Here is a 25,567-nt window from a genome sequence, read left to right on the forward strand (position 1 = left end):
CAGCAAACAATCAATTATGCACACAAGACCAGTCCACCAAGAAGAAGCTGGAGGGGTCTATCCTCTAATAAATCCGTTATATGATTGCCTATACTGTGTAAGCAACATCCTTCTTTTAAAAGTAAAGCATAATTTCTGCTACTAAAGAAAGTGTAAAATAAACATACATCATTATAGCCAATATTTCTTTCCTGCCTGTTAAGGTGTTGAGTCAAATTCCCTGCAGCATTCAAGTATGGCTCCTGTAGGCCACTGAAGTATACGTTGGGAATTCCAGCGCTGCTGTCCACCTCCACACCTGTGATGCACGCGGGGGTGTCGAGAGCAAAGTTCTTCTTAGGCTACTCTACAAAAAAATTATTGTATTATTTGCATCTGCAGTTATTTCTTTACATTGGGTATGATGCAGCTATAGTCAAGTGAGTTGTCACTATTCACAGCTACTTGAGACTGACTTTATATGCCTCACTATCTATACTACACATACAGGGTCTGAAATTAGCACCCGCCAAACACGGGTACATTTTTGGCATTGTCGTCAGGCCTTCCGCCACTTTGGCAGGCAGGGATAACGCTAGGGATGAGAACAGAGAATCGGTTCTTAGTTGTCCGATTTCTTGGCATCTCATGACTCCGTGACTACAGATTCCTGTTCGATGCTCTCCGACTGTTACGCATGCACAGTGAAGCATACGCATGTAGTATCATGTTTCGGTTTGACTGGATCCTCGGCAGAGAGAAAAAAAGTGTTCAAAAGCACCTGAGGAGCGCACCCTATTTTTTCCCCTGACAATGCTAAACTGAACAACAAATCCATGTTGAAATCAACAGGAGGAGAGTTAGTAACGTTACCTGTTAGAAGCCGGTGGGCAGCACAGTCCTGCTTGGTTAAATAACGGAACTACTAACATTAACAGAGTTGTCATTACATTACATTATGAGACGTTCAAGCTCTGCTCGGTAAAAATAACCATTGGGCGAAGGTAAATTACAGCATTATCATGATGTGTTCAAATGTAATTTTTTGTAAAATTAAGCTTTTGGCGAGAAACTTGAATAAATCCAGTTGTTTGAAGGAGATATTTTCACAGCAATATAAAAAAGATATTAAGGAGGGAATTATGACCTGTTTAACTTCCTAACACTAGCTCTAAGCAGCATTTAATACATCATTAAAACTACAGATTTTTTTAATCAAAGCAAATATTTAAATAATCATAATCATTTGAATTGTGTGTTTTTATGCAAATAACCACTGTAGATGACAAAAACAAAGTACAGTACTGTGTAGATTACCCTCCCAACCCCCCAAAAATAGGGCTCTCCCAGAAGCTACGGTGTAATTTTAACTCTAGAATTTACCATGCATATAATGTCTTTTATGTAAAATATATCGAACACTGAATGACATCAGATCTAAAATGTTATTCCTTCATTTAGCGCATAGATTTCAGAAGTTGCAATTATTTCCGAGGGGAGGACAGAAAAAAAATGCCATAGTGGCAGACCCTGTACATATATTCTGTTTGATTAATTGTCTGGAATATTATAATACATAAATAGTGTAATAAATAATGTTGTATAACCATCTTTCAAATTAATTCCATTTGTCTGCTTGTAATTTACAGTCGGCTCTGTCTGATGAGCAATGTTTATCCATTGACTCTGAGGATACTGCAACACTTACTGAAGCCTCTCTTGCATCATTCAGCATTGTACATGTTTCATTGCTTAAGAGCCAGAGAGACTCTTCTGTCAATACTCATCCGCACACAAAATATTTAAAATCAATAAAATTTTATTTATTTATTAAATTAGAACAGCTCCTCGCCTTATTTCTTAGTTGAGAAGCTATCGCTGTGCCCCGTGAATGATGGTAGCAGTCAGGGTAAGGAACAACGTGTCCAGCCCCTCAATGTAGAGTCATCCACCTTAGCGTGGTAATTAAGAGATCACAGTAAACACAACTGTTGGTGTCAAATTTGACTCGCCTTTGGATTTATTTCCTGAATCTAATAACCCTTTTCTATTAGCCGTCTTCATTTTCACTGCAAATTATTAAAAACGGTCTTTTGGAAAGGTTGGTTCTAATGAGCATTGGAGGTTTGTTTTGATAAAAGAGCAAGAACCTCAGTTAGTAGGGGGGAGGAAACGGCATTGACTCCTCATATATCAAAAGCTCTCACTAGATAGACAATATTGATCTGAGATGTGGAAAGGTAAAGCCAGTGGGAACCCAGAGGCAATCTCTCTCTTTTACGCATTCTCAAACCTGCATTGCAGCATTTTTTTTCTCTAATAGATGTTAGGGTCGCTTGTCAGAACTGTTAAATCAGTGTTTGTGTGTTTCTATGTACAAAAAAAGCTTTTCTTTACGAATTGATTGTCTGACCATTCGCGTTACTCGCCATACCGGACTTTGTTCTAGCGATGTCGTATCAGCACGGATCTCTCACCGCTCAATCTGGTTAGTGAACTATCAACATAGCCTGTGGGAATGATGGCCAGAGCTACGAAAATAACCCATGTTGCAAAAAAAAGAAGCATTTAATGGCTTTTCTTTGCCCTCTTGGCAAGGACAGTGACAGCCACGATGCAGCTAATTGGGGCATATTTGGGGTCTGCAATTGACAGGCAATGCCAAAAAGTAAGGTTATCCACTGTTAAATTGGGAGGCATTAGTTTAGTACAAGGTCAGACAAAATTGACTGTTTTTTTTATTACCTTGCACAGGTGGATGTACACATATTTTGCTGGCAATGGGACTAATAGGATCCATGTGATTGACAGTTGTTAGACTCTGTGTACCTGCAAGCAAAGGGAATGAACTGATTGCAAAGTGAACTACTGTTTCATCTTATAAATGATTAAACTTTTAAACATTTATATATTTTATACATAATACCAATGAATTGTTTTTATTACAATCTTCTTTAAATGGGCACAGGCCATCCATTTTTTTTACTAATAACCTAAATTGTACATAATCAGCACATTATTACATAACACTGTGGGTGTATTATACAGGATTTATTTATATCCTATGGGGAGCGTTCTATACTCCAGGAGGCCGGGGAACTCCAGGGGAGATTTCCGGCGGCATGCTGAGGTCCCACGCAGATGTAGCAAGCAGGAGTGAGGATCGCCCGCTGATTTTTAGTGTACTGCTCTTATACAGTGTTCAACAACTTCGGAGCCTAATGAATTCAATCGAAGACGTAACCTGTTCTGTACATTTATTAATGTCAATCATGGCAAACAGCAAAAAGCACAGTGGAAGTGTGCAGTGGGCAGAGAGAGATTTTTGGTATGTTATCGGCTGGAGTCATCCAGTACACTCAAAGAGCGCTTGGTAATGGTTTGGAATTAGGAGGAAGAACTAGTGCAGTGACCGTTCAAAACATGCTTGTTCAGAATGGGCCGATTGCTTGGCCTGTGGTGTTGCTGATTGCAGCTTTCTCGAGAACCGTAAAACTGCTCATACAAACAACTTTGCACTCGACACTACGCTTCCTTGGGATCCTGAGCAATACACCTGCCATGACACGGCTGCATCACAAACCCAAGCCATGGCTACTCACGGTCAGAAACACCTGTGCAATACACTGGTTCACAGGAAAAAAAACACCAGGGGCAGACTCTGCTGTTCAAGCTCCAAATAGCTATGGATTTATTATGATGCTTAGATATGGAAAATATTGAATTATCTTACTAGTTTAACTCATTGTTCCTCCGAAACAACTAACAAAAGGCTCCCAAAGCCCTGTGCAACTGTATACTACTTACTGTGTACTTCTACTTCAGAGGAAAACATATAAGTACTACATTTACCCGACAGAGAAATGTTACTTTTCAGATTTAGATTTGACTCGCAAAAAATATATCAATTAATATACAATGCATTATTATTCATTAAACTCTCCAGCATCATATTAGAAATTGAAAACTCCATCTTGAATAGACGTTAAATAAATGTAAGTACATTGCGTTTGCCCTACACCGGGGATATACAGTCTCACTCACGGGGGAAAAACACACCCATGTTGTGGCTTACTCATGGTCACACCGGTGAAATACAGTGGTTCGATTCTGCTTCCGGTTGACCATCCGCTCGTGTTGATTTCAGGAAAGTAAAGAAGTTTTGTTGTAAAGTGAACTGTCTGTCCGCTGCAGACGACGTGCTGGCATAGTCCTGAAGCTCCTCCCGTGCTGCTGCACAGAGCACTGTTTGCTTGTTTATTCAAAGTTTATTCATATTGAACGTTGTCCAAATTGCACAAAATTCAACAAAGCACTCCCCCGGGTCCCTGGCAATACACCCCCCCAATCGTTTACATATCAGCGGGTGTGTTAGGAGAACAATATCAGCTCCTCTTTCCTTTTAAAAAAAGTCGTTATCTCCACACCATGATGTACTGACAGTTTGACATTGAGTCCAGTACGTCTCCTGAGAGGGAATATCATGCAGACGTGCATGTTATTTGTATAACATTTTGGGAAATTTATAACTGTCCCATAAAGGTTAGGCCCAATGAAATGAGGGAGATGATATGCAGCTGTTGAAGTTCAATAGAAACTGTTGTTCTTTGGATAAGAATGTAGAAAGAAGATTGGTGGAATATGATTGGTCCTGAGTTCAGTGGTGTAGTGAGAAGAAAATAACTTTTTTAATTTTCTTATGATTTTTCAAGGACACGTGGACACATTGGACACGGACAGTACACAGTGATTGAACTGTGCGTGTCCAATGTGTCCCCTAGAATGTTGCCATCTCCAAACACTCCTGATGATTTGCACTACATAAACTGGAAAACGGTGAGTCAGCCAACCGGTTTCGTCAGAACAAGAGCTCTGAATTTTGCAGGTTATACTGCAGCAGTCCAGAGGAGGATGTGCATTTCCTTCTACCTTTAAATGGCTGTAGGGATTTAATCAACTAAGAGGTAAGACCCCTAATACATCATGTGGAGGCCATTGCAAGTCTAATTATAAAATACATCAAGTTGTGTGCCATGTGGCAACTAACCAGAACAAAGATTCACTTTTTTAGTAACTTTTAAATTTGATATTATGTTGCTAACTTGATGCAAATGCAATGATACAATCTGTGAGTGTCGGCATCAATAAAGCTGGCTGCTCTTTAAAACAAGTCTCTCTTTCACTAAGTTGAGTGCTTAATAAATTGCTATGGAGATAAGTAAGGCCCGCCTCATCACTCGTAGTGGACAGGTAAAGAATGGGATGGGCCCCATTGTTTGCAGCCCTTTGAAGAATTAGATGACTTCTAGCCTTCACTCAAGGAACAATAGTCTGTGGTACTCAATTCTACAAGCTGCAGTGACCCCCTTGCTCTGGTTAGCTGGCAGTACTATTAGATCACCCTTTACTCTGCTCCGCATGCAAGATGTGTGGTCCATTTTTTCGCACTGTAAGCTTTCTACATCACAAATCAACCATTGGTTCGACCGACCCCATTCACATTTTCTCTAAATACATCTTTGGAAGAAATAAAGAGCAATTTTCACTGCTACTGTGGACAACTGGAAGTCACCTCGCTGCCCTTGTCTATCCATATCCAATCAGATGCAGTACAGCAGACAATGCGCTAGCTATTATCTACAGGGCCTGCTATTTTCTACTCTGATTTGCTGAAAGCCCACTCGGAACTTCACTGACATACCGACTGACACCCTTGGTTATCAGAAAATAACATGCTGTCACACCACTAAACCATTAAAGTACGGACACCATTATGTGGACTGTGCATTAGAGCTCCTCACACTGAGTGGACGGACATGAGACTCCATTATACACAGCTCCGCCAGCGCTGTGACGAGATGTGATCACAGCGGCCGTGTCGGCTTCGCTTATATTTGCACTTGACATTTGGAATGAAATGACCCTTTGATATATCTTTGGCCTTCTCAGAAGATGGGATGTACACGCTGACCTACAGTGGAGTCACAAAGCATTCATTTTTCTACATTTCACTGTTTTTTTTTAAAGTGCTTAAAGCTGAAGTAGGCGAGATTGGCGCAAATATGATTAAAGCAAGTTTTTTTTTATAAAACGGTCGCTATATCGTGACAGTAGTGCCTCTGTGTCCTCCGGTGCTCCTAACGACATCTGCAAGATTTCACAGACTGGAGGAAAACAAGCAGTAAGTGCGGATCTGAGGTCCGCTGTCCAGCTGCTGTCTATGAAAGCCGGCTGTCAATCACTCGCAAACTCCGACCAAACCGTCAAAGTAGTCAGCGCTGAGCAAATATGAATCATCAATATTCTGTTACGTTAATGCCTATTTGTTTCCTCAAATGTTTTCAGAATCATCTAGTAGTGCACGGTTTAGCTGTAAAATGAGAAAGTTTGTGACGCCGCCTCCATTGTGAAATCTGGTGAAGGAACGCCAGGTTCTGGTCACATGACCAGAGCACAGCCAATAGGAACGCTCTCTCAATAAAATGACCTGTGATTGGTCAAAGTCTCCCGTCACGGGCTAGATTTTCTAAAGCCTGAAAACAGAGCTATGAGGAGGAGCAGAAGTCTAGTTATCTCTCAGAACACTTGTATTACAATATGCTGAAAGGTTATTATGGAATTTTTGCCCATTGATGCCAAAAACATTCTGCCTACTGCCACTTTAAAGCAATTTTTTGCCATTGGTATTAATCCTATGTAATGAAAATGCAAAAAAGCTTCTTTTTTTTTAAAATAATTTACATTAAAATTGCCACACAGTCATATTCTCTAAAATGTGATGTTTCAAATGTGAGGTGTTTGAATGATGCTTTGGATTCCAGTTAGGGGAAACAAGATTTATTATGCATCTTGAAATTAGTTTAAAGATAATGATGCAAAACCATAGACTGCATATAAGAAGTGAACGTAGTCAGCGTGACGTCACCTATTGGTTTGTAGACTATGGTTTTGAAGCCTCGAGTTCGGCATTTGATGGTCACCATCTTGGTTTTTGGCTGTTGCCATCTTGGTTTCTGGCTGTCGCCATCTTGATTTTTTGGCCGTCGCCATCTTGGATTTTTTTGCCGTCGCCATCCTGTTTTTTTGTCAGTCGCCATCTTTGTTTTTGGCTGTTGCCATCTTGGTTTTTGGCTGTTGCCATCTTGGTTTTTTGTCAGTCGTCATCTTGTTTTTTTGCAACCGGAAGTGACGGTATTAAGTTTGTAACACCAACAAATCTTAAAAATAGAAAAACAGAACATTAACCCAAGTAAAGTTTTGTACATGAGTACTTTTGAAGATATTTTGATCATAGCGGTGAGCGCAAGACAAATGGGCTTCCACACAGATGCTGGTGCAGCAACCTTGGCCAGCACCAGCGTGTTTGTGGGCAAGCGATTGTGCAAACCGATTTCCCAATAAATCAAACTTTGACTCTAAATAGTGTGAGGCCTATAGCTTGGTGGTTAATCAGTGCAAATGCATTACGGTGTGATTGAAACGGTTTTCAAGCTTGGGGGACATCTGTCATCTGTCCACTTTGTCTCTGCAACAGCTGCTGTCATTCACTCCTCATTTAATCCACCTAGTGTGTCTATCTACGGCAAATATGTTTAAAGGCTATTTCTCAGCTAAATCACTTCGTCACAAACGTCACTGTTTGGCTAGACAAACTCAGGAGTCGGACGTTTTTTGAATCCCTCGTGGCTAAACGACAGATGCTGATATTTAATGCATTTTCCAGAAAGCTCACTGATCAAAAGAAATTAATGCCGCATGGAAAAGGAAGGGGAAAAAAATATCAACATCCTCTTTGCAGTAATGAAGCCGAACTACTTCAGCGGATTAATTAATTTTATTCCCTGAAAGAATGACTTTGTTATTTTCTTCACTTGCTTTAAACACATTTTCTTAAATTGTCTGACGCAGGTTTAGTGGGTAGCTGTTGGGGGTCAGGAGTGCACTTGCAGACTAATAATCTTCACCTGTCAGGCAAAAGAAAGGAAAAAAAACCAGAAAGAAAATGGAAAAGTATGTAGTAAGTTTCACCGTGCAATTCAAAGCAAACTTGAAGCTAAGTAAATTTGCAACATTTAATGAGAAATGTAAGAAAGTGTTTCCTCTTAGTGCTACTTAGATGTTTTGGCCAGAGGCTGTGTCTGTAATCCCTACAATGGGTTCTCAGTTACGGCAAAAACTAAGGAAAACACTGTCTAGAACACTCAATTAGGATTAGACCTCAGGACATAGATTTACATTAAGTGTTTCCCTCTAGAAGTGCAAGACGTCAATATGACGTATGGCCAAATGGCTTAATTCCCTGTGATTGATATGGATGTTAAGGGCACATGGCTTCAACGTGTTTCTCTGGTTGTGTGATATTATTTTTTAATTGTCTGTGTATACATGCTGACAAGTAGACTGTAAAGTTGTTGTTTTAGCAGGGGGCTGTTTTTCTATGCAGCCCCAACAGAGACATTCTGATCTTTTAGAAAAGGTTTCACGACCTGACAGTTTGAGATCTGTGTTGATATATGCATACCTACATACAAATATAGAAACATTGGTTTGATAGCATCCTTACAATTAAAGCTGCAGTGGATAGAATTGTAGCAAATATGATTAAAAAAAGTTATCTTTATAAAATGGTCACTATATTCTGGCAATAGTGCATGAGACAGGTAATCTGAAAAAAAAATCATGTGCCTCCGGTGCTCCTAACGGCATCTGCAAGATTTCACAGACCGGAGGAAAACAACCAATCAGAGCAGAGCTGGAGCCTTGCCGTGTCTGAGGAGCTGTCAATCACTCGCGAACTCCGATCAAACGGTCAAACTAGGCAGCGCTGATCAAATATGAATCAATATTCTGTTACTGTAATCTCTATTTCTCACCTCAGATGTTTTTGTGAGTGATTGACAGCTGCCTCCGTTGAATGGACAACCAATAGAAAACACTCTCTCTCTCTGAAATGACCTGTGATTGGTCAAAGTGGCTAGATTTTTTTAAAGCCTGAAAACAAAGCCATGAGGAGGTGCAGAAATCCAGTTTTCTCTCAGAACACTTGAATTACAATATGCTGAAAGGTTATTATGGAATTTTTGTCCAATGATCCCAAAAGCTTTCCGCCTATACCCTCGCTTTAAATAAAATTGTAAACGTCGAATCACTGTGATTTGCCAACAGGCAGCCAATTAGCATTAAATATACACAGTCTTTAGCTTGTCAAGTATAGCTTTCCGACTTATTTTGCTTTCCACATATTTTATAGAAATGCAAAAAATATATTAAATCCACATTGATGGCATCAGGAGAGGAAAAATCTGTCTTAACATAATTGTTCACAATACGGCAAAGCACTTTTTTTTAAAAAGTTCATGGACTTCATAATGACCAAGGACTTCTCTTTTAACTCCAAAGTGATATGAGGACGATAATGTTGTCATTTTTATACCAATAAACTGAAAAAAATAATTATCAAGCCATTAGCGATTATGCCAAAAATCACTCTTCACCCTTATATACACACAGTATTGGCCTAATGAAGGTCTAATTAGCGTTGTAAGATACACATTATTGTCTGAAGTTAGAATGTTACATTGAGAACTTTCTTCCGAATGGGTAAGGCCAATTATTTTACAACATTTTCTACAAGAGAAGAAAATCCCTGGCTGATATTTTACTGCATTTTTCCACACTGCATCCAACTGTTAAGATAGACCAAGAGAATCCAAGCAGGGATTTTTATAACATGCGGTTGAACCCTCTCTCAGTCTGTTCTGCTATTGAATAACGGTACCAATGACAAAACAATAAAAGTGAATCAATATTTTGATAGAAGTAAACTTCAGACCCAACAGTCAGATTTGTGTTTTGCTCGTTTTCTTCTGATAGGAGTTGCTGAGGTTTTAAAGTTCCAGCGTGACTGTCAGCTTGACTCCTTGTCGAGGAGCACAGACTGCAGAAAAATAATAGCCTCACGCTGCTGAGGATGGCAAAGGAGACATCTCTGGAGGTTTAGGCAAGGGCTCACCTTCCCTATGGGCAGGCATGTAACTGGCAGAAAAAAACTTTGTCCTCACTAAGAAATTATTTTTATTTATAGGCCAACCAGAATAATAAATGTCAACTGAAGGATTTTTTTTTTTAAAGGTGAAACACAGCTTAGTGGTATAGCTCTGTTCTAGGGCTTGATTTACCTACGAGGCATTAGAAAGACATTATGGTCTTGATTAGGGATGCAACGATCCGACTCATCATCATCGGTATCGGTCCGATACTGGCCAAAATCACTGGATCGGATATCTTCATGATTGTAGCTGCTGTTTTATGTTATTTTACAAACCTCCCGTTGCATATCATTATGTTACGGCATCACTCCAAAACAAACTAAAACAGTAAATTACTCATTTTAATAGAGGTAAAAACTCTGCGCGAACGCACTTTGGAGAGAGAAAGACAGACAGACAGACAGCAGCAGTAGATGATGATGGAGAGGTAAACAGTGCACGCACTGCACTGCATTAACTGTATCTGAAAATTGTGTGCATCCAGTGGACACTCACAACGACTTAGCTAGACGACTTAGACTGTGCTGATGACCCGTCTTTGCTGTCTCACAGTCGACAACAGATGCAAGAAAAGACAAGAATACTGGCAGACACATCATCACAAATAGGCCTCAACATCCATAAAGGGAAAAGTAAAGTTCTCAAGGTCAAACACAACCAGCGAAGACTCAGTGACCTTGGAGGGAACAGCACTTGAAGAAGTAGGAGCCTATACATACAGAATAGGCAAGGCGAGGGCTTCATTCATACAATTTAAGAACATCTGGAGCTCCAAAGAAATCAGCCGGCGGACAAAGCTCAGACTCTTCAACTCTAACATCAAACCAATACCCGTCTATGGTTCAGAGACGTGGAGGACAACCAAGACCACAATAACAAAAGTACAAACATTCATAAACAGCTGCCTGAGGCGAATCTTAAACATCCACTGGCCAGATATCAACAATGATCTCTGTCAGAGAACAGGTGAAAAACCTGTGGTAGAAGAGATCAGGAGAAGGAGATGGGGATGGATTGGCCACACACTCCGGAAAACCGAGTACCAACATCACCAGGCGGGCCCTTAGATGGAACCCACAAGGCAAAAGAAGGAGAGGCCGGCCCAAGAACACCTGGCGCAGGGACCTCGACACGGACATCAAACAGAGCGGGCTGACATGGAAACAACTGGAGAGGAAAGCCCAGGACAGAAGACTCTGGCGGACTGTAGTCAACGGCCTATGCTCCATAAAGGAGCGATAGGATGGAATGAATGGAATGGAAGAAAATCGCAGATCTTTACTTAAGTAAAAGTAATGATACTACAGTGTAAAATACTAGCTACAAGTAAAAGTCCTGCATTCAAAATATGAGGCTACTCAAGTAAAAATACATAAATATTAGCATTAACACATACTTAAAGTACCAAAAGTAAAAGTCCTCAATATGCAGAATAATATATATATTATCTTATTTTATTTATTGATGCATTTAAGTGTTTAAATCTTTAATATTGCAGCTGGTAAATGTGGAGCCCATTTTCATGACTTTATATACTGCTGGGTAGTTTAATCAATAATAATAATACATCATCATTTAATAGTTCATTACTTTTTTGTATCAATAACCTCAATCTGCAAAGTAACTTAAGTTATTCAATTTATTAAACCTATTGTTTAAGAGAGGGAAATAGACGGTATCGGATTGGTATCGGTGTTGATACTCACGGTTTCGGTATCGGACATTAAAAAGTGTAATCGAGCCATCTCTAGTCTTGATGTGGTCTTGTATAATCTGTAGTGTTCTTGGAAGCAAGTACAAATCTCCTTATTAACAATATCAATGTTGTGTTTTCAGTTTCTAAGACATATAGTGTGGAATTGAAATAAATAGCGGAGGGCTGCTGCCTACAAGATGGCACACAGGTTCATTAGGCACCTTAATACATTTCCGAGACATAATGCGAGACTGAACCAGTAAAAGCCCTAAAAGTTTTGTCCACGCTGACTTTACTTCAGCTTTCCCCTCTGAAATTCAAGAGTTAACTTCAGAACTTTTAATAAGACAAATGAGGTTGGTGATTATGTTCTCTGTTGCCTCTCAACATCCTAGAACGCAATGAGACGCTCTAATTAAGACATATTTTAGGAAACCATTGGGGAAATCTGAGAGAATTCCAAAAAACACCATGCAATCCATAAAGCACAGATGAAGAAGAGTTATAAAATTAAACATTTTTCATTCATTGCTGGTTTAAATCTAACTTTGACCCTAAAAGCAAAATGTTATTTTCTCACTGAATATGTACGGTGTAGGTGCATATGATCAACATGCAGGTCAATAAAGTGTCTAATATATAAGGTGGATTTTGAAACATGATTATCTGTAGACAACAGTGTAATCCTCCAATATAAGTTTGTGTGTTTTTAATTAAAACATGATTTTTTTTTAGATATATTTAGTCTGTCATTTACTTTCCAACATCTATTTTTTGCACCCTGAGGAGGGCCAGGTTATTAAATTATGTTTTTCAAGAATTTAATATTTTTGCTCCATGGGAACACTTCCTATTTTAAGAAAAAAAATTGTATAATCCAATAACATTTCCTTTTCATTATGAAACCAAAAATATATTCTACAGCACTCTCAGAGGATACTTACATTTTTAGTTGCCAAACAGAATCCTCATGTGTCAGTCAAATCATTCAGAATCCTCATCATGTGTATCATATTTGAAGTGATAACTTAAAATGATTAATTTTTGACAAATTCTTGATAACTCAAATAACAGTTTAAATGTTACAGACTCGCATGTTTGCAAATGCCAAGCGAGTTCAGGCGCTCCTCGTTATTGCCCTTGGAGCTGCATCTAATCTGGCATCTATACAGCACAAGGTGAAGAAGTATTGATCCCCGGACACGGCATGTGTTGAATGAACGGTAATGAAAGCAGCTGTGAGGATAGAGGCCGTTTATTATACAGAGGCTTTGCTTTTTCCTGCCGTACGCTCTAAAGGACATTGCACAAAAGGCTTATCTGAAAGCCTGTGTTGACTACCTGAATCATAGTGTTAGAATTCTCGTTCTGTAATAATTCCAACAATGCCGTTTGGTATCAATCTAAAAACAACACAAAAGAAAACTAGATGACTACATACAAATTAAAAGGTGTAAGAAAATATCGAAAATATTGAGTGTCGTGATATAATGTTTTGTGATGCTGTATCTATTCTCAAAAAAACTTGATTTTTAATTCTAAGTACAAGGCCATACATTGCGATTTAATTTAATGAAGTTACATGCAAAGATTTTGAGTTAATCTTTGCATGTAACTTCATTAAAGGTCCCATATCATGCTCATTTTCAGGTTCATACTTGTATTTTGGGTTTCTACTAGAACATGTTGTAATGTTCAAAAAAAATATTTTCCTCATACTGTCCGTCTGAATATACCTGTTTTTACCCTCTGTCTGAAACGCTTCGTTTTAGTGCATTTCAACGGATTTGTAACAAAATTGCATTGCTAGGCAACAGTCAGCTGATGTCATTCACATACATCGAACCAGGAATAAACTGGGACACATTTAGAATGTTTACGTTTAAAACTGTGTAATGGTCTAAATATTGTATATTTGTGACATCACAAATGGACAGAAATCCTAACGGCTTGTCTAAACGCACAATTTCTGAATACGGGCTGTGTGTATCTCTCCATATATTGAGCATTTTGATAGTTTAACAGTATTTATATAGCACTTAAACCAGCTTTATCATAATAAAGACAAGACAATCTCACTTTTTACAATATGGGACCTTTAAACGCTCTGTTTTAGCGCATTTCGTAGGAATTGCAACACAATTGCAACACAATTGCAACAGAATCGCATTGCTAGCCAACAGCTTGGGTCCATATGTACTTCCTGTCAGCTGATGACATTAACATACACTGAATGTTCACGTTTAAATCTGTGTAAAGGGTATAAATATTGTATATTTGTGACATCACAAATGGACAGAAATCCTGACAGCTAGTTTCAAATGCAGAGTTTCTGAATACGGGCTGTGTGTATTTCCCTGTGGATTGAGCGTTTCGATACTTTCACAGCATTTATATAGGACTTAAGCTTTATAATTTATAACTTTATAATAAAAAAAATAGGAAAATCTCACTTTTTTATAATATGGGACCTTTAAATTAAATTGCAATGTATCGCGTTGCTTACAGTACGGCAATATATCTCAATATATTGAATCATAACCCCTGTATCATGATACGTATTGTGTCGCCACATTCTTGCCACATCAATTTTGTGTTCATCTTCAAACTGTGATCATATTTCAGATTGTAATTACAGCAGATATTTGGACTGGTGGTACCATCAAACTACTGCATTTGTTGTAGTTGTAGAAGCTTTTCATTTGTGCTAATGGAACACATTTATCATCTCCTCTCTGCTACAAGAAACACCATTTATAACCTGCATGTTGTGATTTAAAAATGGAACAAATAATTATGAAATGTTTAATTGATGTGCTTAACACCTTGATTCTGCATGCACTTGCCCCAAGAGAATACCAGGTGTTTAATTAATCCACCTAATTGTTTTTGTTTTTAAGAGCTCAAAAGCTTCAGGAGAGAATACCACTTTAATTTATGGACCAAAAATCAGCCTTAACCAAAGAAGTGGTGCATTACATATCTCTGCTGTAATTTCTTTTAAGCACAGCATCAACGTGATTACTTAACTGTCATCAGTCAACAGGACACATGCACTCTAATGTCATTAGCGCTAACAAGCCTATTGGTGTTGCGCAACACAATGAGAGCATCAGCGATCCAGGGGCTGCTGATTTCCATGGTAATGGTACATAACGTTTTGGAAGACTGCAGCATGACTTAGTTGCATGTAGGAGTAGGGGTACTATTTTTGAAAGCTATCTCAAGGGACCCCTCAAGGGGGATTAGTTGATGGTGATCACATCCAAAAAACAATTAACTATATTGATTTCTAACTGCTTTCGCTTACAAGTGAAGGCATAAATATCAGTGTTAACTTGTTTGTATTCATTTGGTGCCAGCTAAGAGAGGACTGGAAATCATGTGTGACCTGTAAGTCTGTGAATGAAGAGGAAAAAAAAAAAGAAGACAATTGGCCTGTGTGGATCTCAAAGGTAATATAATAATAATAATAATAATAATAATAATAATAATAATAATTATAATAATAATAATAATAAAGTGTTGGCTGGTATGAAGTATCACATTAAAGTGATTCTCACCTATCAATGTATCCTCGTACAACAATTTGTATGATATCTTACGAAAAGTTATTCCTAATTTTTTGTGCGTGTTTCTATGAATGTTGAAACAACTTGGTTGGGTTTAAGCTGGGCATACACTATACGATTTTTAGCCCGTTTCTGGCCCGGATTTTGAGCCGCACGACTCACTTTAGAGTCGGACTGAATTTCAGCTTTGTCGGGCGTTGTTTGCCGTGCGTGAAATGATCTACTCATACAGTAGGAGTGGGAGTTACACAACAACATTTCTAAAATCGTACAGTGTATGCTCAGCTTAATGGAACAGAACTGCTTGGTTAGGTTAAGAAAAATATCGTGGTTGGGTTACAATAAATATGTTTGAAATCATTGATTAGGTTTAGGAAACAAAACTACTTATGTTTAGGAAAAGATCGTGGTTTGGATTAAAATAACTATGCTTGAACTACTTAGTTAGGTTTAGGCAACAAAACTACTTATGTTTAGGAAAAGATCGTGGTTTGGGTTAAAATAAATACGCTTGAAATACTTGATTAGGTTTAGGCAACAAAACTACTTAAGTTTAGGAAAAGATCGTGTTTTTTGTTGTTAAAATAACTACGGAAGTGGTGTAACTTAAGTACTGAATTTACATGACAAATAAATCAACGTTGACTTCTGGTTTCACACAGGATACGAACAACGGTCTCCTGGCCAAAAGTCTGGTGTTTTCTGACCCACCTATCCACCCCGACCTCTGCCCTGTGCAGCGTTTGTCACTCTTTATACTGTATTTCCTGGTTCACGATTGCGTGGATTACATACAAAATTATTTTGTGGGATGTATACGAATTACAGTGCATTATTTTTCGTAGGTTTTAGAGCTGGGCAATACTTCGATATTATATCGATATTGTAATATGAGACTAGATACCGTTTTAGATCGTTGATATCGTAATATTTCATCTTTTGCTGGTTTTAAAAGCTGCATTACAGTAAACTGATGTAATTTTCTGAACTCACCAAACTGTTCTAGCTATTCTATTATTTGCCTTTACCAGCTTAATCATAATATCTACATTACTGATAATTATTTATAAAAAATCGAATAGTGTAAATATTTTTAGAAAGCACCAACTGTCAAAGCTACAATATCGTCGCAATGTCAATATCGAGATATTTGATTTCCTCCTCATCGCCCAGTCCTAGTAGGTATAGCTATGAATGGTGTATGATCACCTATTGAGCAGTTTCATAATGTATTGGACAATGTTAAAGAGTTGATAGGGTTTGCAGCTTATAGGTTGGATATATGACCTCTTTTCATCAAATATGAAGGCATTTTATTCACACAATATCAGGCCTTATCCATAAATGAGACCCTGCTCTTTGTAATTCAAAATGTAATTCAAAATCCAGTCCGACTGCTTACAGTAAATGAAATGAGCTCATCTATTCTTAATACAGAGTGGTGAATTTGTTGCCGCCCCGTGAAAAAATGATCGGCTGCCAAAAAATTATGCCGGCTGATCTTGACCTTGGCATACCTTCTTTGACTTCCCGCTTGTTTTATAACCAAGGTTGCCATTCATCTTTGTCATTACTCTCATGGTAATTTGTAACTGCTGAGCTAAACAGTGTTAAACTGGACATTAGAAAATCGTCACGGAAACTGTGCCTGTTCCTGGAACATTGCTGAATATTTGCAGTTATCAATGGATGCCCAAGTGACAATCTACAAGCTCATGAAAAGGTTTATATTCACTGTTATTATTAACATGAAAAATCCTTTCCCCACAATGGGATGTGATGAGTTTCTGGCAGAAGAAAAACAACTCTGACAAGACCGGTATAGAAAATTAAAATTCAAGTTAAGTGACAACTCAATACTCATTAGACATTCTGACACCCAAAATAAGGTACAGTGATTTTTACAGCAATAACTGCTTGGCGCCGAACACCGGGTGTTGCCCATGGCAAAATATGGGGAGCTCACAAATTGCCACTTTAAATGAGACAAAATGCTGCCACTTGATATTTCTGTGCAAGCGTGTGTGTGCTGTGGTGGTTTATTCTGCCACCTGGGCTGCTAGAGCCATGCAGAGAGCAGTTTAAATGTCTGACATTTTAATATAACACAATCTAAAACAACAACAACGGCACAATCCATGGCTATGAAAATCACAGTAAAGGCATCACTTCTTTGACGCTAAACATTTAACATATTGTGTTCCATCTTTCTACACAACGAAATTTAAAACTTATGTACACAAGCTGGTGGATCCTCCCAGCAGCCAAGAGCCCCACATATTTGACAAAGGACTTTAAAGCTAAACAGCTGCTGATTAATCATGATGGGTCTAAATTACTGGCTGGCTCTCAACCGGGTACGGAGCTGGATGCCCAGTGCACTTAGAACCTCCTTTGCATGTACTTGACAGCTTCATAGAGTAAGTGCCACTTCTGTCTATTTAGCTGAGTCTTTCTACTCCTTCTACAGTGAGCCAAAAATAGCTTCTGAACACGTGTATTTAAAGTGCTATCACACACATCCGGATCCAATTGTTAATTCATTGGAAAAATGGTTTAGTAAACTTGAGCTTTATGGTTTTATGAGAGTCTTGTCCATCATGTCCAGATGGGACTTAAAGCAGCAAATTAGAGAAAAAATCATTAAAAAAAGATATTTTTATAAAACAGTCACTATATCCTGATAGCAGTGCATGAAACCTGTAATCTGAAAAAAAATCATGTGCCTCTGTGTCCTCCGGTGCTCCTAACGGCAGGCCAGAGGAAAACAACCAATCAGAGCCGAGCTGGAGCCTTGCCGTTTCTAAGCAGCTGTCAATCACTCTTAAACTCTGATCAAACGGTCAAACTAGGCAGCGCTGATCAAATATAAATCAATATTCTGTTACTGTAATGCATATATCTCGCATAAAATGTTTTCAGAAACATCTTGTAGTGTACTGTTCAGTTGTAAAATGCGAAAGAGTGACCTGGCAGCCATGTTGAGATCAGTTGAGGAAACTGATCTACCAAGCAAACTTTCTCATTTTATAGCTAAACAGTACACTACAAGATATTTCTGAAAACATTTGAGGTGAGAAATAGGTATTACAGTCAGAGAATATTGATTCATATTTGATCAGCGCTGCCTAGATTGACCGTTTGACCGATCGGAGTTCACGAGTGATTCACAGCTGCCTCTGTTGAATTAACAGCCAATAGGAACGCTCTCTCTCCGAAATGACCTGTGATTGGCCAAAGTCTCCAATCACGGGCTTTTTAAAGCCTGAAAATGCCCGAATGATGCCAAAAACATTCTGCCTACCGCTGCTTTAAAGGTCCCATATTGTAAAAAAGTGAGACTTTCATGTTTTTTTATTATAAAGCAGGCTTGAGTCCTATATAAATACTGTGAAAGTATCGAAACGCTCAATCCACAGCCCGTATTCAGAATCTCTGCATTTGAAACAAGCTGTCAGAATTTCTGTCTAATTGTGATGTCACAAATATACAATATTTAGAGCCTTTACACAGATTTAAACATAAACATTCTAAATGTGTCCCAGTTTATTCCCGGTTGCAGTGTATGTGAATGTCATCAGCTGACAGGAAGTACACATGGACCCAAGCTGTTGCCTAGGAACGCAATTCTGTTGCAATTTTGTCGCAATTCCGTCAAAATGCGCTAAAACAGAGCATTTCAGACAGAGGGTAAATACAAGCATATTCAGGCCAACGGTACAAGGAAAATATTTTTTTTTTTTTAACATTACAGCATGTAAACATGTTTTAGTAGAAACACAAAATACAAGTATGAACCTGAAAATGAGCATGATATGGGACCTTTAACATCAAATTCTAACCTAAATGACTGCAAATTAGTACTTTCCTATGGTTGCTTCATGGTAAAATGCATAATCAATACTTTGCTGTAGGGCTTTTATTGCACACACATTGCATAAACTAAATACATAGGATAAATATATATATATATGTATATATATATATTTTTTTTATTTGGTCTCCATTAGATGTCATCAGCGCAACAGCTACTTTCCTTTAGTTCTTAGAGGGGGAGGAAATTACTCCATTACTCCAGTTTCATGTACATATATATCAGTCTGAAGTGAAAATACTATAACATAACGTACATTATTCATATGCATTTTGTATACATAGTATGAATAATATATTGATGATTTTCTGCTGACTTACAGTACAAAATGAGAAGTAAAAAGTAATTTAACCAACTCACTTTAATAAAAAAAAACGATTTTAAAACACTAATTTGTTATACAAAATACTGCAGGTAATTAAATATTAATGGTCATATATGGTTTATATTTCTCAGTGTTAGATTTTATAAGGTTTCCCCCAAAACTTTTTTGTTAGCTATAGTTTTATTTATTTATGTATGTTGTGGTTTGTTTGTGGAGAGAGGTGCACCTTGGTGGTGTAGTAATTGCAGCTTGACAGTCCTGTGTGCTGCAGTGGAGTTGCGGGGGAATCGCGGAGAGCCAGGTACTGGTTGGGGTCTGTACTGTTCTGAGCCTTGCTGCAGGCTGAGCTGACAAGCAAGTGCGCTCACAGTCACAGGATGTATTCACATCCAAACACACACTGGTTACGTGTCAACCCACAGTAATCTACAGTAGGGGAATAAATGATCATTGTCGAGACTGCTGAGTTTCGACAGTTCCGTCTTCAAAACCAGCAAAAAGCGAAATGAATAAGGAGGAAAGTGCCTGGTATACTGGAGCAGCGTGCTGCTGAGTGCATTCAAGTATAGAATGGATGATATTATTCCATGTGGGTGGGCAGTTCAAGTGCTGAAAATGATAAAATAATTAACACAATTCAATTGCGGTATTTCAAATATGCTATGGCTTTCTCAAATTGTTATCGTTACCTGTCTATCTTAGTCACCACGCTGTATTAAATGAAATTACATGAAAACTAGAATGGCCCTCGGAGAGCACAGATCTCTGCCAAGCTGCCCGAGTATGATTGCCCCCCCCCCCCCCCTCTCCGTGCAGGTTGCGCCATCATCCACGTGTATTTTTGTTTATGTTGAGATCAGCTGTACGTAGTGGAGCAGCGTAAAACACTTTATTCAAACTGAACAGAAACAAAGTAAAACTCACCTAAACCGTCGTCGTTACTCTTTCCAACAATCACCCAGTGTGCTTTGGTCGAACTCATTTGTAATTTCAGAGTTTAATGTGAAAAAACGCTGACTCTACAGGTGTCCTCCCTCCCTCAACCCCCCGCTCTCTCTCTGTCTCTCACTCTGAAGTAAAGAGGCGGGGTCATGCGTCATCAACGCGTCATCAGTTACACTGCGCATGTGTTATACCCAGAGGCTTTAACTCAATAAATAATGCCTGACGATGATATCAATTATTTGGCTTAAAGACATCTCTGACTACATATAGACACAATATCAAACATTTTCACGGTATCAATTTAGAGATTTTCAAAAATAAATATTGCTAAAAGTTCATGATTCAACTTCTTCCCATGATCTAGTGTTAAAAAAGTTAACAATAATCACAATTAATCATAATATCGAATCGCAATACTTGTAGAATCGCAATACATATCGAATCGGCAACCAAGTATTTAGATAGTATCCCAGCATCCCAGCCCTATCAAATAGTGTATAGGAGTAGGGATGCACCGATACCGATACCAGTTTCCGCGAGCCACCTTCGCCCTGAGCCTTTCCAAGCCGACCTAGAGCCGGTCGTATGCGGGACTCTTCAACCTGTCGTGTGTCGCTCACACCCTCCAGTTGGCTGTTAACGAGGGTCTTTTGGCAAAGAGAAGTACTCGTATCGGTACTCGGTATCGGCGAGTACCCGAATGTAAGTACTTGTACCTGTACTTTGTCTGAAAAAAGGTATCGGTGCATCCCTATATAGGAGACTGAGTCATGGTGGTATAGTTGAATAAATGTGACCGATGAATACATAGATACACATTTATCTAATTGTTATTTATTATTGAAATAATAAATCGTACACCAGCAACTTGGTAAAAAATCTTTAGAATTAACAGGAATAACAATTCAATTGTCAACCTTTTTAATGCTGCAACAGATTGGTCAAAACTTTAACAGGAAATTCCAGTCAATAAACATAGAACTGAATTGAATAGATCATCCCCATCGTCAACGATATCCAATCCAGCTATTTGAGTCAGCATCCGCCCGATATCCGATCCGGTATAGTTGATATCAGCCGTATTTCATTATGATGAACTAAATAATTCAAGGTCACCCCATTATTATTATAACGGCAAGAGCTCGACATCTACTTGAATATTTGCTGTAGCACACGTAGCCCCGCTCCACAGGCGCACCACAGTGTTTTGCCCGACGTGTTTTGCCAAGGGTTTTTTGAAGCGACTCAGCGCGTCTCAGTGTGATTGGGTCATACGCTGTTCCTCAGTTGCTTTTTAAAATTAAAATTCCAAACTACACAAACAACCTTTGTTTTGTTTTTTTATATTTTGACAGTGAATAAGAGACTTCTCATGATGTGGGCTTCCAGTACTGTCAACTCCACTGTGAATGAAAACACTCTGCAGCTTTTTTTCTTTTCAAGCTTTCAACCGCTTTCAGTTCACTGGTCCATGTGGCTGGGTTTCAACAGCTCTCACCAGACCCTCATATGAATCATGGGCAGCCGTTTCCATTACATGAACTTGCACAACCCAAATGTATGCTCCCTACTCCCCCACTATTGACTTTTGAAGAAAACTGAAGCAATCTATCAGGGGTCCTTTTGCACCCTGGGGGTCAAGATTTGCTTAATACAGCTTTAAAAGGTTCCATATCATGCTCATTTATAGTTTCATACTTGTATTTTGTGTTTCTACTAGAAAATGTTTACATACCGTAATGCTAAAAAAACCAGTATTTTCCTGGTATCGTCTGCCTGAATATGCCTGTATTCACCCTCTGTCGTAAACGCTCCGTTTTTGCACATTCCAACGGAACTGCGACGTCGTTGCGTTGCTAGGTAACAGCTTGGGTCCATGTTTACTTCCTGTCAGCTGATGTCATTCACATGAACTGCAAAAATGGAAATAAACTGGGACACATTCAGAATGTTTACGTTTCAAACTGTGAAATTGTGTATTTGTGACATCACAAATGGACAGAAATCCTGACGGCTTGTTTCAAAGCTACAGTTTCTGAATACGGGCTGTGTGTATTTCTCCGTATATTGAACATTTTGATAGTTTAACAGTATTTATATAGCACTTAAACCAGCTTTATAATATAAAAGACACAAAAATCTCACTTTTTACGATATGGGACCTTTAATAAATTATGGTATTGGATAGGTGCATAGAATGGCGTACTCGCGGTACCGTATCACGAATTTTGTGCAGTCTCACAGTGTTTTTTTCTCATGGATTGAGCGTTTCAATACTTTCAGTATTTATATCGCTCTTAAACCGGCTTTATAATAAAGAAGACAACCTGACAATCTCACTTTTTACAATATGGGACCTTTAAAAGCTTTTCATATGGTGTGGATGCGTCCTATCCACTGCTGTCAAAGTGAATGAGGCATTTTTTTCCGCTAAATCGTGAAAAATTCAACTCTAAATCATATTATTTATACACTGTTCCCTGAATATGATAACGCTAGTTTCAAATTTTTCAAATCGTTTTGTCAGCCGCTGCAACCGAGGTGAGGGCCTGTCCTTGGAGCACCTGTCTTGTAGTTGTCAAAGGGAACTGGATCAGCGCTTGCATCTGTGTGTGTGTGTGTGTGTGTGTGTGTGTGTCCAGCATGTGGGAGTGTATCTTGATCCACAGCAGCTGCCCCTCAAGCACTGTGACAAGCACGCTCATTCAAACACTCTTTGTGTAAAGTAGAATAGAATCAAATCTGTTCTATTTTCAGATGGAGCCAAATCCTATTTGTTTTTCGTCTCCCAACAATACTCTCTCTCTCCCCCTCCCGCAATCACATTAACTCAGATGATGTGAAAAGTTGAATGGACATAAAGTGAGTACTTTTTTATCAGCAATCCTGCCTGAATCATCATTTCCTCTTCAAATGTAAATGATGTTGGGTATACTGAAATGACATTTGTGAGGCGGTTTGTAATTATATTTCCTTTATTAATGGTCTTTATGGTTGTCCATTTTATCTCACTGGCATTTCATTATACTTCAGAGTGTTTATTAAAAAGAACTAATCACAGGTCTAGCGGCCAACACTTTTTTTTTTTTCACTGAACATTAACTGCTGCTCTTGACAGCACAATAATGTCACAGACTAAGTGACATGCTCACCTCTACATGGACAAAATGTTTAGCAAGGATCCAGAAAGTTGAGAAAAACAGAGGTAAAGTCTTTTATATGCTCTAAATGTCTCTTTCATCCAGAGAGAATATGCTTTACAAAGGAGGCGTAGTTGATGCACCCGTTGGCGTCCTCCTGTCCGGCCATCAGTCTGTCCACCTCGTCTTCCGTCATCCTCTCTCCCAGCGTCGCCAGCACGTGACGCAGCTCCGCTCCCATGATGGTGCCGTTGCCTTCCTTGTCAAAAACCCTGAGCCCCTCCACAAAATCCTCAAAGTTGCCCTGATCTTTCGCGCGGGAGATGTGTTGCAGCATTGGCAAGAAGGTCTCAAAATCCACCATCTTGGTGCTCATGTCCTCCGGCCGCGGTTTCCCGAGCACTTTGAGCACATCTGCGTTGGTAGGGTTCTGGCCCAGGGCTCGCATCACGTCTCCGCACTGGCCGTACGTGATCTTCATCTCTCCGGTCGGTGTGCGGTCGAACAAGTTGAAGGCCTCCTTGAACTCCTCGATCTGGTCGTTGGTGTACTCGAGAGTGATGCTTTTGGGATCAAACGGGGGCTCCTTGGGCTGCTCGGGCATCGGCTGCGGAGGTGGAGCCGGCTTAGCAGCTGGAGCCGCATCCTTCTTAGGCTCTGGCTTCTTGGGCTCGGGCTTCTTCGGTTCAATCTTCTTCGGTGCCATGTTGTCGAGGGGGATTCTGAGGTGAGCTGGTTACTTGCTGCAAAACAAGCAGGAGTCTGAAGGGATTTGGAAGGGATTCCCAAGCACAGAGGGCCACCACCTCTTCCAAAGCTTTTATATGCGCTTTGTCTAGGGGAGCAGGATAGCCATTTCCAAACCGCACACTATAAAAGGAAGAAACCTGAAATAGATCCCCCATAGCAAGTGATGTCAACATTAAGTATTGTTCCCAGCTGCTGTCATAGGGCTGCTCGCTGTCATTAGTGAGGGTCCAGTTGCATTAGGCCGAAAATGTTCTGTCTCTCTGATGGACAAAGGGGATCACAGCACAATGCATCAGCCCATGAGGGAGAGGGACCGAAATAGATTTGCCTCACCAACGGCTGAAAGTCTGGGAATCACTGCTTTCTGGAACAATGCTTTTTTTGTTTCTCCCCAGAACATTGTTGCAGCAATCTCGCAAATAGTTAATTATTTGACGTCAGAGGTCTCAGGATGAATCAGCACACTTTGGGGACTTGCTATTATGTATTATTTATATAATAACCGGGAGGCATTCTCTTTTGAGAAAACAAGATGATAGGGCTTGAGGGATTGGATTAAATCTGCCTCAGAATGTATGCTATGGCTTTATAGTTAGACAGAAGGTCTTTCAGTGAGAGATGTGTTTGGATAGCGTCGCTGCGGTTTTGGCAATTTCTCAGATAAATGATAGCCTCGCATTCTCCCTCCTGTCACTACAGTAGCTTAGAGTGTTCCACCGTATTTAGGAACAACGTGGCGAGCTCTAACAGGTCCTAAAGGGACTCTTAATGAATGCTTTATTAAAGACTGATGTACCGGAAAGGTCAACCAGTTAAATCCTTAATTACTAGAAATACATTCAGTGCCCTGTATCAATTGTAAGATAGAGTTTATGCCTTCTGCTGCAGGCGCCCAATTAGAGCAATAAAGGCATATTCCAATTCGATTATTTTCACGATAAAATAGAAGAAAAAAAAATTACAATTAACCATAAATACTGGGCTGTCAAAATTAACGCGATAACGCAGATTAGTTTTAATGCCACTAATTTATTTAACGCATTAATGCAACTTTTTAGGTTCTAGCGAGCTCAGTTTTAAAGCTGGAGTGAAGATACTGGTATCAAATGAAACTAGGAATCCATTGGTATATGTCATACTAAATGACATGTCATGCTAAATTTTGGTGAGGAGAATCTGTCATGGCCATTTTCAAAGGGGTCCCTTGACATCTGACCTCAAGATATTTAAATGAAAA

General features: G+C 39.2%; 1 protein-coding gene across 3 annotated transcripts in view; it reads right to left on the reverse strand.

Annotated features, from left to right (window-relative positions):
* Positions 1–25,567, reverse strand: part of LOC141757511 (myosin light chain 3) — a 104,821-nt gene that overhangs the window by 56,205 nt on the left and 23,049 nt on the right. Inside the window, exon 2 of one of the 3 annotated variants that reach the window (XM_074618030.1) lies at positions 23,641–24,323. The exons of the other annotated variants lie outside the window; for them this stretch is intronic. Coding sequence (XP_074474131.1) covers positions 23,678–24,286 — 609 coding nt within the window. The 5' untranslated portion in view covers positions 24,287–24,323 and the 3' untranslated portion in view covers positions 23,641–23,677. Of the gene's footprint in view, positions 1–23,640; positions 24,324–25,567 lie in introns of those variants that run through there. 3 annotated transcript variants of the gene reach the window in all.

Source organism: Sebastes fasciatus, chromosome 19, assembly GCF_043250625.1.
Source record: "Sebastes fasciatus isolate fSebFas1 chromosome 19, fSebFas1.pri, whole genome shotgun sequence".
Lineage (NCBI taxonomy): Eukaryota > Metazoa > Chordata > Actinopteri > Perciformes > Sebastidae > Sebastes > Sebastes fasciatus.